Here is a 16,777-nt window from a genome sequence, read left to right as displayed (position 1 = left end):
TTATAGTAGTAATGAATGGCACAGTGCTTCATTTTGCACAGGTCACAGGTTCAAATCTCTTCATGGTACATCCTGGCAAAGTAGATTGAATGTCAGAGGCCCGAAAGCTTTAATATCACAGTGGGTTTTTGGATAAGGTATGCCAGCATAACAAACCCTCCAGTTTAGAAGACCGTTCACTATCAGTTGCTGTTCTTTACATGTGTCCTATGAAAGAGTTTTATCTGACACCATGAAGATTCCCCCTATAGGGGCAAACTGAAAAACTTCTTTTTTTCAGACAGCCTTGTAGACTCACCAGCCACATTCTTAAAAATGCCTTCCTACGTTGATTCATTCACTGGCTATTTTATTAGGTCATTCTTACATGTCCATTTTATAGGTGTACAATGAGAGACCCATTTATTACAATGCACAGTTGTTGTCAGGCATATCTATCCCAGGATCGTTGCTGACCATGTATCGTTTGGGTGGCAGTGATTCCGAACACAGCAGTGGAGGCAGTGGCATGGCAACGGGAGTTGCGCTGATATGAACGAGGCACAGCAGGGATGCTGGAGTTTTTGCATGCAGCTGTCACACTGGTCGAGGACTGGCCCGGCCCCCGAAAATACCCACCCAGCTGTGATCCCGTGGTCAAAACTGGCCATTGACGAAGAGTCGGAGGACAAATAACACAAACTGTGCATGGCAACAGGACTATGGTCTCCAACTATACACAGTACAAGTTCCTTTACATCTTGCAAGGTGATTTCCAAATAAATGTTTCTTGTATTTTGCAACTGAAATATGAATACTGCATAATCCAGCTTCCAGAAGACTCAGACAGCAAAGCAATAGTTTAAAGCATTATTAAAAATATGCATGTGTCAGAAACAGTGGAAAAGACACAGGGTAACACTTAACAGTATCCATCATATCAACATAATCATAGAAAACAATTGTGGCAAGATAGTGAAATTTGTGATGAAATATATGAAATCTGCTTAGCATATCATTGTACACAAACATTATTTTTATACTCAAATCTTTCTATCTACTTTAGTAGAACCCTCATGCACTGAAGTGATAAAGTTGTTTAAGGTGAAAAGTAATATAGGGTAAACAGCAAGAAAATAAGTTTTTATGCAATCCTTCCTGATTAAAATCCTGAAAAATTCGAGGGTTTAAAATATAAACACACACAAACACATGCACATATGCCCGACAGACACACATACACACACACACACATCCACATTCCTCCCCCTTAGGTCGGTGCCAGAAACTAAGACGCGTGAACTGAGGTGAGTCCAGATCAAACAGGGCTGTCTCACAGGGGATGAGATACGAGTGTGCTGCCCTGTTCTTCTCAAGGTCAAAGGTCACACCACCTCTCCTCTCCCCCTGCATGCTGGATGGAGCTGTAGCCAGGTCAACTGAGGTTCATGCACTGCTGCGCACTGCTAGAGCAGAGGGAACTCCAACTCTCAGTACATATGGCACGCGAGCACTTTCGACATTGCATTAACTCTTGCATTAACTCTGTAAGTTAATAGGGTTTTTTTTCACTTTGCAAAAAGTTACTTTTCTGACATGATAAAGTTTTCTTTATAAACCTGTGCCTGGTATGCAAATAAGGATCCAAGCCCCTTCTATCTGCTATCAGTGATGAGTGATTGTGTTTCGTGGTGTTTATCTCAATAAATGTATCTGCACCTGAACAGAATATTCTGATTCAAATTCTTCTGCTTTCCTGAAATAGATAGATAGATAGATAGATAGATAGATAGATAGATAGATAGATAGATAGATAGATAGATAGATAGATAGAGAGAGAGAGAGAGAGAGAGAGAGAGGGGGGGGGGGGGGGATTGGGTAATGACACAATACAGGTCTCCTGGCAGTTCGTCTGGGGCTCTGTACACAGCAGTAATCTCTGTGAAAAACTGCAGGACCAGAGGCTGAGAAGGAGTGAGAGGGGAGCCCCAGACAGAGGAGCTGGGCTCTGTGTATGCAAGCCCTGCATCTTCCTCAGTCTTCACCGGCCTCTCTGCTTGGGCTAAGAGGGCTCCTCTGAAAACAACGAGGCAGCAGCTTCTGGAACAGGCTGCTCAGAATCCTGTATAAAATATATGGAGCAATTGTTGAAATAGTTGCAAGGCAGCAGTATAATATTCATAGTTTTAATGATAAAATAAATGTTCTTCTCGTATTTTTTAGAGAAACATTGAGATGTCTTAGTAAGACAGATATTATCTGCATATGTATTTTATTCTTTTGGAGCTTTCCCCCGTGACCTTTACTCATGCAAAATCACTGATAGTCACTGACACCGAAGGAGATTTTGCAGATAAATTAATATGAATCATCTCGATGATTATATGGTACAGACAGCTAAATTATCCAGTCACGCACGAATGATAAATTATTGTCCCCCGTGGGTACGCCGTGGGTTTTAGAGCCGTAAGTGCGGATGTAACCTAAAGCACACATGAGGACGTATGTCCTCGACATTTTTAAACTGAGGTGTTAGTTTTAACACACGTCTGCTTCCGTGTCCTTCAACCAGCCCACTGGAAACTTCCGTGTTTCGAGGACTACAGTGGCCGGAGAGCAAACAGCGCCCAGTGTCAGACTCAGAATGCGCTCTATCCCGGAGGATTTAATCGCACTCGTCGCAGGTATCGGTCTGTCGCAATGAACAACAAAGCTGCGAACTATTTACCACATTTCTAATCCTCTTAACCGTAACGATAGAGACGCTTACGTTTATTAGTATTTTGGGGGCATTGAAGAGGAAGTTGAAAACATTGATGGATGATGTGTGGAAAGACTGCTAGAAGACAAAACAGACATGTCGAAAGTTCATAATCCAAACAGGACCTTTTACGTTTTATATGATCTGGCTCATAAATTAATTGTGGTAGGGCTTTAAGTGGGAGTAGCTAGTTAACATACCTTTTCAGAGCACTTTTAAATCGTGTGTGGGTTTGAGGGTACCCTGGAATCAATGGCTCATGATCAACTTTGCTTCCAGCTCTAGAGGCTCTATGTATCCACTATGTGCCACTTGGTGGATGGCAAAATCAGTCCTTTTAATGGTCTGAACGATGGAGTGTTAAAAGAAGAAAGCTATATTTAAAGGTTAATCTGTGTTCTCAGATTTTGAGACCTACCTGACAGAAGTTCTGAAAGGTGAGAATTTGAGTAAGAAGGCTAAGGAGAAAAGGGATGCCTTTATCAAGAGGATAAGAGAGGTCAAAGCAAGGTATGGGCATCTGTGCTGAAGTCTTAACAGTTTATAGAACGTTTTGCAAAGAAATGTGTATGTATGTGTTGCAAATAACGTAATTTAATTTCCAAATATCCCCCCCCCCCCCTGCCCCCAGTTATTTGCAGGATTTCAAGGAAAAACGTAAGTTTTCTGTTGTGTGTGTTAGCGTTTGATAGATCAAAGTCGGGGGAGCGGGTACACATTACAGGAATAGAGAAGTTGAAATCTGCTCTCTTAGGCAACATGCACTACTGTTAGTTCTCCACTCCACAGCACTACACAAATTACTCTTTGTGTCCAAATACAAGTACAATCCAAATATATATAAAGTAATTTGTATTAAACATTATACAAACCATATGAATACTGTTAGTAAACTATACTTATTAATTCCTCTACTTAGTAGAGGCACATTTTCATCTTTAGGCGAGACCATCTTAGATGTCTAGAGGAAGCTGAGAATTATATAGACTGCAACTGAAACTCACCGAGCTGTGTTCAGGAAATATAATTTTGTGTTCCTAAACACAAAGGTCTGTTCCTTATTGACCTCTGAAATTTGCTTGCAATTTCATATGCTTTCATGTTCTTTTTATGGGAGGTGTATTTTTAAAAAAATATTTTTTGTAAACTGAATATTTTTCTAAACTTTCCTCCCATGTCGTAAGTTGGCAGTAAGAGGAAAGCTTTAATTGGTTCCCAAGCATTGGTCTATTTGCACATATTTCCATAAACAGGTTACCATAGCTTCCTGAAATATTCTTACTCCTCACAGCATGAAAAGTCTGGTGTAACAGGTGCACAGTTTCCCCTCAGCTGATATTTCACTATACAAAGTATATGCAAAGTGTTGTGTCTTTTGTATGTCAAAGTTATTTCGGTCGATCACCATTCTCTATGGAACACCAGTTTAAGAAAATGAACACCGTGGGCCCTCTGGGCGTGACGTTCCCGGTGACGTGCCAACAGAGGTGATCGCTCACACCTTGTGTGTGTGGCTATAATGGGCAAGCTGGTGTGGGGGCTGCTGATGTCCTGTTGGTCCGTGTGCTGATGAAGACTTTGTCATGTAGGGGAGGAAGAGGGAGACGAACCGGAGGACGCAGACAGCAATAACGATGGTGGGGACCGGGACGAGGAAGCTGCGTACGATGGTGGGTGCTGCGCTGCTCGAGTCCGCAAACTGTATTACTCGAGATCCCTCCCCTTACATATACAAGCATTATTGCAAAGTTTCCTATATGGACTTCATCAGGCCCTCATGCGCCCCTGGTCATGGGTAACATATGGCACAACTGTGATTCGAACACAAAGTAGCTGCTTTCCCCTTTAACCATTTTTCTTTGGCAAAGACTATTGTCCATGTAAACAAAAGGATTGGCTGTCAGGAGCAGTACAAACTACAGCCACCAGCTTCAGTTTATGCCAATTAAAAACATTCGAACCCGTAGTCCATCAGAGCTGAGCAGTGGGCTTAATTATGTCCTCCAGCATCGCACCCTATTAACTACAAGGTCTGTCCTTTTCATTGATGTGTACTTACTTCTTTCCCTCTGTCTTTGAGAGCTGTACATGAGCTGAAGCGACTGTTGAATGGGCGCTGTAGCCCAGCAACAGGACCGGGAATGGCTAAAAAGCCCCGGCGTCAGAGACTGACCGTTCCTTTTGTCCGGGCACCAGTGCTTTATGACATGAACCTTAGACAATGCCGCCCACAGCCAATGTCATTTCAGACCCCCCCCCCCCCACTTCCTTGTTTTATTAGTCGCAGCTAAGAGGACCCTTTTGAATGAGGCTTAACCAAGAAAAAAAACAATCAGTATATCTAACACTTTTAAAATCAAGGTGCACTTCTTATCACATGAAGGCTCGGACATCCCTGGCTGGTGTGTGCGTGTGTGTGTGTGTGTGTGTGTGTGTGTGTGTGTGTGTGTGTGTGCGCGTGTGTGTGTGCGCGTGTGTGTGTGCGCGTGTGTGTGTGCGCGTGTGTGTGTGCGCGTGTGTGTGTGCGCGTGTGTGTGTGCGCGTGTGTGTGTGTGTGTGTGTGTGCGCGCGCGTATGTGTGTGTGTGTGTGCGTGCGTGTGTGTGTGTGTTAGTGCACCATAGGTTTTACTGCCCCGTAGAACTGGGGTGTTTTATAGTTCTTTTGCCCTCAGTGTGCTGATAGCACAGCTGCTCTAGCAGTGAGAGGAAGCTCTCAGAGCCAGTACTGCTTTTCAGGAATGAGCTTAAGCAAATGTGGACAGCACACTAGGGAAAAGTAGAACTTTATTTTCACTTGGCTCCTGTCCTATCAAAATGGAGACTCATCTGTCCTGATTAAGCACAGGCTGTCTAAAAGATCGTCCTTTGCCTAAAAGGGAGTGTAGTTTATCGTTTGTTCCTGTTAGAAGAATGTCCTGCAATAGTCCCATTAAGAACTCCTTTGGCAGGTTCCATTTGGCAGGCCTGTTATTGTTGCTGTCATCGTCGTCCTCGTCTTTGGCCCTGCCTGAGACCGAGTGCGTCAGCTACTTAACGGATGTCGCTTGCAGAAAACTTGCCAACCACTGCTCACACATGTCATCAGCGCTGCAAACTGAGAGTGCCTGCTTTTTTTAGATTTCAAGTGAAGTCTTCGGGCCCCAGATGGACAGAGACATGAACAGAAATCGAAAAAATGAACCGTGCATGGAAGTTTAGTTGATTTTGAATGCATTAAATGAAAACATCGATAGTAGTATGCAAATGACTGAATTTTCCTACGGGTCTGGTATGCTTGGTCACGTATCATATTCTCTTTGGTTTGATTTGTAGTATAGTTCTCCTAGCCGAAGGCCTGTTTGTCCTGTTCACTCTCTATGGATATATCTCATGCATCTGTCAACAGCAGTGAAGAAGATGTACAGAAGGGGATTCATAACTTATGTTATCTCACTCACGCAAGTATATACAAGAGGGATTGCAGCACTGCCCAGTTTTGCAATGCAAACAAAGGATGCTTATTTGCTGCATTCTAGTGTATCATGCTTCTCTGTGGAGTGCTTCCCTATCTGATGCATTCAAATAGGTCAAAACAGTGTATATGATTGAGTGTTATCGTTTCCATTCCGTGTATGCCTTTGTTTAGAAAGCTTGAAAGCAGTTTTCCTAATGCCTGTACAGGTTTCGCCAGGTTTGGGTACTAAAAGCGGTGAAGCCAGCCCAAATGCCCTGTACTAGTCCCTAAATCAGGTGTGTTGGGCTTCTTCAGGTGTTCAGCAGGCCCCAGCTGTGGCTGCCCAAGACCTCCCATCTGTCTTCAAGAGTGGCTACCTGGAGAAACGCCGCAAAGGTGGGCAGTGCACCCCCCCCCCCCCCCCCCCCACACACACACACACACACACACCTTGTCTGTCTTCTCATTTTGCCTGTAACTGTTGCCTTCTCAGTTTACCTGTATCATGTAACCATTGTCTTCCATCTGAGTCTAACATGTAACCAGTGTCTTCTCAGTTGGTCTGTAATGTGTAACTTTTTCTTAGTTTGTCTGTTACCTGTAACATTTGCCCTTTGCCAGACCACAGCTTCTTTGGTCCAGAGTGGCAGAAGAGATGGTGTGCGCTAAGCAACCACACGTTCTATTATTATGGCAGTGAGAAAGGTGTGATCATATTCATTTTCATGTGTTTCTTTCCAAAAAAAAAGATAATAATAATAATAATAATAATGTGTACTAGACATTCAAATGTTTGGACAAAAGTGACATTTCATCACTCATTTTAACTGACTATATCAACAGCGTTGTTGCGGTATAGTGATCAAATGAACACTTATACACTTCACATGTATACTTCATACATAATTCTGATATATCTCACCAGACAAGCAGCAGAAGGGAGAGTTTAATATTGACGGCTACGCTATCAAAATAAACAACACCCTACGCAAAGATTCTAGGAAGGACTGTTGCTTTGAGATATCTGCACCCGACAAACGTGTTTACCAGGTGGGTTTCATTTCCTGTGCTCGATTAAAGCTCACCTTCACTTCGCCTGTGTAAACCTAGCGTAGGGTTCTCTCAGTGGTGGTGGTTGTGGTGGTGGGGTATTATTATTCTAGCTAATCATTACTTGTCTGCTTTCTCTTCCTAGTTCTGTGCCTCCTCTCAGAGGGAGGCGGAGGAGTGGGTGGAGCAGATTGGCTTTGTGATGAAAGGTGGGACCATTGGTTTTGTCCGTGATTTTTGTCCCCGATTTTTTAATTCCACAAGTCCAATAGGAACGACAGCGAACCAACTCATGCCCTTATCTGCACTCACGCATAGACCTGGAAGGCATCATTCCGTTGGAGGATGAGGAAGAAATGTACGATGACTGCTTGCCCATGAACCCAGCCGCCATGTCTGAGCCCACTGACGACGACATCTATGAGGAACTTCCTGGTTTGATATTTCACGTGCTTGCTCTGTTTAAAATGATGTTCATACAGCAAGGGAGGACCCCCAAATAAATGTCTTAAAAGTGTAATGCGACTGGATAGGAACAGGATTGCGAGATTATGACCAAATGAAAAGCACTCCTCCGAATCCAAACAAATACTCATTGAACGTTGCACTGTATGATTGATATGATTGTCTTTTGTATGGGAAACTTGGAAGGGGAATTTTTTTTTCCCCCTTTTGTGTTAAACTGACGTCTCATTACCTGAACTTTCTGTCTCAGAGGACGAGATGCCTCAACCTATTAAACCAACACCTGAGCCGGTCAGCAAGCCTCCTCCTCCAGGTCCAGGCACAGGTAACTCCAGGGAGGTCGGCGGTCCGTGCTGGGCTCCTCTTTCTCTGGGCTCCCGCACACCTTTCCTGCCCCTTCGCACGCAGACATTCGTTAGAGATCCGGCCTGGCCGCTGCCCCTTCCGCTGGCTCGAGAGGGTTACGGGAGGGTGTGGGTGGATTGCGTGCTCTAAGCGGTGGTGGAGGGGAAGGTGTGTGTGTGTGTGTGTGTGTGTGTGTGTGTGTGTGTGTGTGTGTGTGTGTGTGTGTGTGTGGAGGAAGATGAGGGCAGCCTTTAAGGACAGCACCAGCCTGCTGTCAGCACTGCAGATGATGCTTGCAAACTAAGCACCACAGTGGTACACCTTATCGGTCTCTATGTGGTTACTGTTTTTTCTCGTCCCCCTTTCAATTTTACTGACCTGGTTTATTGGGGAGTGGTTTTGAATCGAGTTTGGCACCTAAAATACATGAGCTGGAAATTGTGGGTGTGGTGATCTGCTCTGGGGCTACTCCCCTTCTCTTTTCGTGCGGTTTCCCCGGGCGGGAGCGGCGTGTGCCCCGCCGAGTGTTGGCCAGCGGGCGCTGGCAGGAAACGCGGAGCCGGGGCTGCCAGCGGCGCGCGCAGGGGCCCTCCCTGGCCCTCTGCACTCGGCTTGCAGCACAGGAAGTCCTGCTGACAGGGAGCCGCGGCTCAGGCAGGATCTCGTGACAGATGCTTCGGAAGAGGGGCCAGCCTGTGCAGCAGAGCCGAGCGTGAAGTTGGGGAGAGGGAAGAAAAGGGGCTTACAGCTACTGCCATAAACCGCACTCGATGGGGTTATGTGGCACAAAGCAGAAGTTCTTTTCAGGCAAAGTGACACAGCTTAGAAATTGACAGCGAGGCATCTCTCTTCCAGTTTTGGCATCAGCGAATGATTTTGTTTTTGTAACAGTTTTATCTTGAGCCACAGGTGCCTGTAAGTCTGCATGGCTGACTTACAGCCATTTCAAAACACAAGGTGAAGCAAGTATGCTTCCTTGGAGTGAAAATGTGCAAGACCTGACATGTGGAAAAGATGCACCGTCATGTTCACTGTTACTATTGAGCACAGTTTGGAGTCTATTGGTGTTGAGCAATTGCATTTTAGATGATTACCAGTTAACAGAGTATATTTATATTCTAAACATTCTGAAAGCATTCTCTGTTTGCATGGTTCACATCAGTGTTTGTCCAATGATCCCTAGAATTGTAAAATACTTAATGTGTGGTTTGAAATAATTATTTTCCTTCATCTTTTTAAGATCTATAATTCAGCCGAATATAAATTTGAAGTGACTGATTTTAGTAGACAGCATGACAGTGAGTGGCTCAGCTAAGACTGGGACCGTTCTGTTCTGACCGTTCTTTTCACTTCCTCGGCTACAGTTTCTGCTCTCTGCTGCCCACTGCTGGACGTTTTACTTGATATGGCAGAAATAAACACAATACTGCCACGTTATCGCTGTGGACAGCTGTCTATATATATATATATATATATATATATATATATATAATATTGAGGCTTTAGAACTGTCCCAGGTTTTACCATGACATCATGGTTCATCTGTGTTTTCTAGCCCTCAGATCTCTTATTTGGATCTTTCATTAATGTTTCACATCTGAGCTGATTCTGTGTAAAGGTTTTCTCTTTTTCCACCCAGCCGTAAATAAGAACACGGACTACGCAAACTACTTCCAGGGATTGTGGGACTGCAATGGGGACCAGCCCGACGAGTTGTCCTTCAAGAGAGGAGATGCCATCTACATTCTCAGCAGGGTACGGGAGCAGCTACAACAGCTGCAAAGTTCTGCACACACCAGAAACCTTACATTTTTAGAAGCAGAAAATATTACAGGAAGTAGCGGCGATTGGTCAGAGATTAGCGAAGATTGGTTAGAAGTGGTGTTTGTGTGTTGCGTGATCACCCGCGGGGCGCACTGTTTGACCTGCCAGGTCCAGTGCCTCTGGCCAGGAGCAGGGTTGCAGTCTGGCTCACTTAGATGAACCTTCTCCCAGTGTGCAATGATGGGATTAGTGTTGTCACTACGGAAACGGTTTTAGTGTTTTTGGCTCACAGCGCAAAGGCCTGGCAGCCTGTAGCATTCTGCCACCTTCGCGTCTCCCTCCATCAGCTGCGCGCGAATCTGTGTGTCTGCGCACACGCGCAGTGTCCTGTAGGGAGGCTTGATGCCATGTTTGGTTAGGGCTATAGTCCACAGACCTTCAGCAGAGCTCTGTCCCACCTCTCACTGGTTGTGCTGTTAATGCCAGTCTGTGTTCTCAGGAAGCTACAAAATCCACCTCTAGATTTGCACCAGGTGTGCTGCAGAACAACTTCCCATACCTGTCAGTTGTAATGTGCAGGCCAGCTGTGTAGAGCCTGGCTGTGAGGTTAGGACTTGCTAAGAGGTTTAGATAGATAATCTTCATATTAACTTCATTTAAAGTCAGGCTGGCTCCCTGTTCCTAGAAACATAGCCTTCTGTTTATGGAAATGCTCTCTGTGTATGAAGTTGTTAAATTCAGCTCTGATTTAATATTCTTAATGGTCTCTATTTGCTGATTCTCTCTGTTCATTTCCTCATTTCCTAAGTTGTAGACAGAAGGCGTTCTAAAAAGGTAATGCGCTGGGTTGATTTCACATGGAAAGCCTTGTAGAGCTGAGGCATTGTAATGCCCTGTGAAAGCTTAGTGTTCTCAGTCCATTCACATTCTCCAAGCGCTTCTGCAGGGGAGACAGACGGCACATATTAGCCGTCGCTGTAAAACGAGATAATGTATCATCACGAGAAGTGCAGATGACAACCCATTTTCAGAAATGTCGAAAAATCCATAATTCTTGGTGGAGATTTTATTTATATATATATATATATATATATATATATATATATATATTGGGAAATCATCACGTTACATTAGAAGTCCGTAAGCTGCCTGAAAGTGACAGAATGTAAGACTGAATGAGGTGCAGGATCTGTCTTTAGAAGACCACGTCTGCCACCTGGTGGCTGCGAATGGTATCGACGCATTTCACAGACTGAAGAACCGTCAAGGACACCTTTTAGTTACATGATATAGTCTACATTTGAAAATCAAAATAATGATAATTTATTCCATGGAAAGGATGCAAAATGAAATGTCATTTAAAAAAAAATGTTCTTTGACTTACTGTGAATTTTTAAATATTCTAAGCACGCATCATAAACACGTCTGTCTTTTTTGTTCCTTTAGCCACATAAGAAAGGTGTGATTGTTTGCTCGCTGGGGCTGTGGTTGTTCTTTGCTGTTTGTCTGCTGGGCTGTGGCTGTTGCTGCAGCCCTTTGTGCTGGAGCCCCTGCCCCCCAGCTCCGGCCCTGGCTTTAGTGTCCAGCTGTGTCTTATAGGCAATTCAGGGCAGTCTGGAGAGCAGACTGGTGGGGCTATTAGTGGCCAGGCTCCTTCCCCTTGGCCATGCAGCAGCTGTGGGACTCCCCTGCCCCCTCCCCACTATTAGCCAGGCAGACCCACAGCCCCTCTGAAAGGGTATTGACCATCAGACCAAGGGGAGGTGTCTGGGCCCTAAATCACACAGACAGACATGCCTGCATACACACACAGTTAGAAACGCACGCACACGCGCATGCACACACACACGCACACACCACACACACGCACACACCACGCACACACACACGCACACACACACGCACACACACACACACACACACACACATCTATACCCATACATACATACATACACACCCCCCTCTTTTAAAGGCAAAACCAATATGTAAGGGGAGTGTGATTGCATGTCCAAAGTTATGCTGTGTAAATAGTCACTTTGTAAATGCTGTATCACTTGATCCATTAGGGCGAATGCTGGCCTTGCATATTAATCATTAGCCTTTAAGCTGCAACATCTCTATATGATGTGAGCAACGAATAAAAAATATTCATTATGTTCATAAGCTATTAAAAAGGTGTTGTATTTTAAAATAATGCCTTTAAAACATTTGTCTTAATTATTTTATCTTATCTATCTGTTTATGCATGTATGAAATATGCAATAGTTTATTGGTGTGGATCCATATCTAAAGCATTTTGTACTGTGCAGCAGCCATTAGACACAGACCCCTATGCATTAACTAAACTATGCGCTCCAGAATCATAAATGTTCCATGAGCTGCAAAATTATGGATACACTCCATGCATTGGCCATAAGCCATGGTCCCGCACATTACTGATGGAAATAAAAATAATTGGTCTTTTTCGAGCGTTTATGTGTGCACGTGTGCGTGTGTTTGAGTCTGAGTGAGTGGGAGACACGTAGGTGCGTGGTCCTGCTATTGTGTATTGACTCACTTGTCACACAGGCCTGCTAAACTGCGTGGCCCCTCTTGGACGTCCGCATGCCCGCACTCTCGCATGCCCCAGCCAGCGCTTGATCAGCAGAGTGGCCCCGCGCCACCAATGAGGCCCCTGTCAGTGAGGTGTGTGTGTGTGTGTTTGAAAGGACAGCCACAGGAAGCTTCCCCTTCACACAGGCCATACTTATTTCCTGAGGTACCCGGTGCAGCCTGGATAAGTGGGCTGTACTGTTTATGCTTCTCTGTGTGGGGTCTGTCTCGTGGAGGACACCTCTTCACCGCATAGTCTGGGCTGGCCACTCCCCTAACCCGAAGCTCAGCACAAGATATTCACTTATTTCACATTTGGTTTCACATTTGGTTAGATATGCGTGCACAATTAAAAACAAAAAAGCCCAGCGTTTACACTGCTGTGTCTACTGCTGATCTTAGATGATGGAGAACGGCTTGTTCCCGCTCTCGGCTCATCCTGCAGTGTAGAGGGCCCGGGTCTCCTCCTCCTCCGCTACGGTGCATGTCTGTAAGAACTGTCAGCAGCACGACTGAGCAACCACTCCACTCTACACACCCCGTCATGTGCCGGGACGCACACCCGGAATCGCTTAGGTCCGTCTGGTTCGAGCGGAGGGCCACGCGGCTCCACGTTTACCTCCTGCGCCGGGGTGATGCAAACCACATACCACCCCCCCCCCCCCCCCGCCAGGTGGAGAGGCGCGCAGATGAATGGGGTGCGTGTCGTGTGCTCCGCCGAGATCAAAGCTCGGCGCATCAGAGAGACGAAGGGTTCGAGACGTCAGGCATCGCCGTGAGGGACGGGCTGCTGCGCGACGCTGCGCGCTAAATAGAGATGTTCGGGGACACGCCAGGCCTCTTGTTGCTGCAGCGCTCACTCGACAGTTTAAGCCTGGACGGTCATTATTCTCTTTTCTGAAGTGTTCCATTTGGAATGTCTAACAGAGAGGTTCACTTGATATCTGCTGAACATCTTCCTCTGCTACGGGTGTGTGAGCCGTGGCCAAAAACGCAAGGCTGTCCATTCCAAATATATTTTACCAGCAGCCTGAATCCTCTTTTGCTCTGGAGCTGAGGTGCTTAGAATATTAGATTAGTTTCGACCGTCGGCTGCCCCACTAGAGTAATAAAAGGCTCCCTGCACGCTGATTGTGCTGGTTGCGAAGCCTCTGGTTGGCCAGTTGCCGTCTCTCTGTCTACTTTATGTGACTGATGCTGAGCAGCCCTGTTGGGAAATGAGGTCCTGGATCCACAGTTAAGCAGACCTAGTTTTGGGGGTCACACTCTGTCTGTGAGGAGCCTGAGACGGTCCTGTTGGCTCTCCCACGGGCGGGCGGTCACTCTATCTCTCCATCTCCAGCCCCACCGCTGCTCCCCTCTGAGGAGTGTCTCTCATTTTTAGCGTCTTTCATTTTAACAGCTCTCATTTCGGCCTCCCTCTCCTTCCTCAGCTGACAAGGTGTCTGTCAAAAACCGCAGCCACAGTGTGTTTTTTGCAAAAGTGATATAGTTGATGAGAGAGGGACTATCATCTTTATCTCCCTCTGCTACATGAGATTGTACAGTGCTATACATCCATCTTAACGGTGTGTCTCTATAGGAAAGCCCCCCACCCCAAGTTGTTCACAACAAATGTGCTAATATAAACTAGTTTTCTAGTGCTGTTGGTGATATGTCTGCAAGACAAGTGTCCTTGAGCAGCTCTGGGAAAGGCAGAGATATAGAGCAGATGGAATATGACTGAAATCGCAGGCGAACTGATTGATGTGCACTGAGACAGTGACGCTCGTTGACCGTTGCCTGTGGGACCTGCCCTGGCCTGGAGTCCCAGCTCTGCTGGCTGGGTCGTGCTGGAGTCTGCCTGTCACGAAGGCAGGGGAGCAGTTCTCAGGGTTGGCTGGAGCACACGACTGCTGGTTTATTTCTTGGTCTTCTCATCCGTGCTCTCTCCTTTTAGGAGTATGACACTTTCGGCTGGTGGGTTGGGGAGATGAAGGGCACGATCGGCATAGTGCCCAAAAACTACCTGACGGAGATGTACGTTCTGTGAGCGGCTCGACGTGCGCGACAGCAGAGTCCTGTGGTGACCCCAGCCTTCTCTCTTGCGTCTCACCACTCCTGAACGACAGTACTGGGAGCACAAAGCGGCCACGCTCTCACACAGAGCCGAAACTGTGGTATACGTACCGATCGCTCCAATGTTACCTCTCTATCACTATTGTAGGGTATGTTTCTGCTCTCACATTCCACATTATTTACAATGTAATTCATGCCAAAAGGCAGGGGCGCCACTATTTATTTCCATACTCTGTGAATTCTCTGTGATGAGACTGTGCCACAACCACCTTTTAGTTTCAAACGTGTCCATGTCAAGTAAATGTTTGTATTGTTATTGAAATTATTCATTTGTTTATTAGTATATCAGCTATATAAAAGTGTAACAAGAGTAGGATGTTTGTGTTGTAATTGTTTTGTATTTAAGTTGTATTAGCAAAAAGAAAAGTAAGGATTGTGAAATAAAGCTTTTTGAAAAATATACATATTTAGTCATACTTTTTTGGTTATGCTAGGAAGTTGCAGGTGCCTGTACAGTGATATTTGAAACTGCCACCAGGTGGCAGTAGAGATTTAAGGTTTTTTGGATGTCATACTTAGGTGAGGATCTCTACTTACATTTCATATGTATAAATTAATTTTACATCATTTAATGTAGATAATAGATTATTTAAAAACAGCACTAAAATACTCAGTGACTACTCCTTTGCCTCTGATGCATGAAATTAAATTTTATCAAATATATTCTTCCGCTCTCCATTCATGCTTTTGATATATATGCTAAAATTAACACACAAGAAAGAAAGCATCTGACCTTTTTATGCTAAAACATACAAACAAATCAAATAGCAGTTATTTAGTTGGGGCATTGATTCTCTTGTGTGGGAGAGATTGGCTTGGTGTACTGGCTTCTGTCTTCATGGTCCATGCGTACTGCCGCACTGACATCCACAGAATGTCTGGGCACTGAAGTGAAAAACTTAATTAAAAACACGAGTCAGACCGTTACCTTCTCAGAATGCTCCCAAATGAATTGTTTCTATTAGCATATTAATTCATTCAGCCGAGATGCCCACAATAAATACTGAAGACATTTTAATTCGCTGATTACATAACGCCGCGATGTATACTAATGCCGCAGAGTTGACGTGCCAGTCTAGGCACTCGCCAGACCTTCCACCTCATTGACGGCCTGACTCCGGCAGCGGTGCACAAAACAGTAAAAACAAAAACTCGGTCTCTGTTGAAATGCTGGATTTATTTTAAATACACATTTTGATGGTGCTTTCTAATTTTACGGCTGCACCTGTGTAGATGATCCTGACTCTGTTAACATGCGCTGTTAACCACTTGCTACAGATGGTGCCTCGCAGTTCCGCCAGTTCACCGTTTGCTTGTAAAATGCACCAGTCCCGACCTGCCGTTTTTAACATCTTCTTCCACAGCGATGATCTCGAATCAGACGCCCTCTGGCTATGCGATCATCTTAATTAGCACACCGTTGAATCGACACCGGCTGTATGTGGCATATGATGTGTGTATATTTGCTCCCGTCGCTGTCAGGACTGGCTGTGCATTGGTTAAACAATGTTATCAATAATCTAAAACACTTTAAACAGCATTCTAAAGCGCAAATTAAGGCTGTTCTTTACTATAATCATGACAATCAGAAAAATGAAAAAAAAATATTTTAATGAGTCATTTGTAACCTGTAAAGTCAGGAAATACTGAATAAATGATATACCCTTAGGTCCAAAGCACACAATTCTGCCTTTCGGGGTATATGCAGGAATTAGCCTTTTGTATTTTATATTTACAGTAGGACATAATTTATTCACTGTGATTCTCTCTTTTGCGATGAACAGGGATTTTTAACTGGGACGTATTAAAGCATCGATGTATTAGGGGGACTACCACCTCCACCATATTTCTTTGTCATTCACACACTTCAGCCCCCTTCTGGTTTAAATCAGTAGATTACATTACATTTACATCAAACATTCCCCGTTATTAAATGCTCGGATAGCAAAGTAGTGTGTTTTGCCTTACCGATAACGGCAGCGGTATTTTACTTCCAGTCGAGCTGTTTGTGCACTTTTGAGTGACTCGTGTTTCCCGTCTGTAGCTGCCACATCCCTGATGAGGACCTTGAGCTCCATGTGATGAACATTATGAGCGCATTACGTGATCAACAAGCCCTTGCCGCGAAAAAAAACGTACACGTATATTTACTGACTTTTCCGCTTTCTACAAAATGAAAACAATGATATAAAGCATTACTGCACGTTTTATTTTTTAAAATTTCATGAATGAAGTAAGGTACGTCTAAATAAATGTAGCAAGTGTAGCA

The 16,777-nt window shown here is 44.8% G+C and overlaps 1 protein-coding gene across 1 annotated transcript; it reads left to right on the top strand.

The window, feature by feature from the left end:
• Positions 1-2,562: 2,562 nt before the first annotated feature.
• On the top strand, positions 2,563-14,908 carry skap2 (src kinase associated phosphoprotein 2). Its single transcript, XM_027000050.3, has 12 exons — positions 2,563-2,663; positions 3,145-3,250; positions 3,372-3,397; positions 4,330-4,410; positions 6,490-6,570; positions 6,796-6,879; positions 7,100-7,224; positions 7,370-7,433; positions 7,543-7,659; positions 7,940-8,014; positions 9,674-9,789; positions 14,330-14,908. Exons 1-12 carry the CDS (start codon positions 2,624-2,626, stop codon positions 14,420-14,422), a joined length of 1,008 nt encoding a protein of 335 aa, XP_026855851.2. The 5' UTR covers positions 2,563-2,623; the 3' UTR covers positions 14,423-14,908.
• Positions 14,909-16,777: the final 1,869 nt, after the last annotated feature.

Source organism: Electrophorus electricus, chromosome 14 (assembly GCF_041902795.1).
Source record: "Electrophorus electricus isolate QZ-2024a chromosome 14, ASM4190279v1, whole genome shotgun sequence".
Classification (NCBI taxonomy): Eukaryota; Metazoa; Chordata; class Actinopteri; order Gymnotiformes; family Gymnotidae; genus Electrophorus; species Electrophorus electricus.
This window is presented reverse-complemented; position numbering and strand designations above follow the sequence as displayed.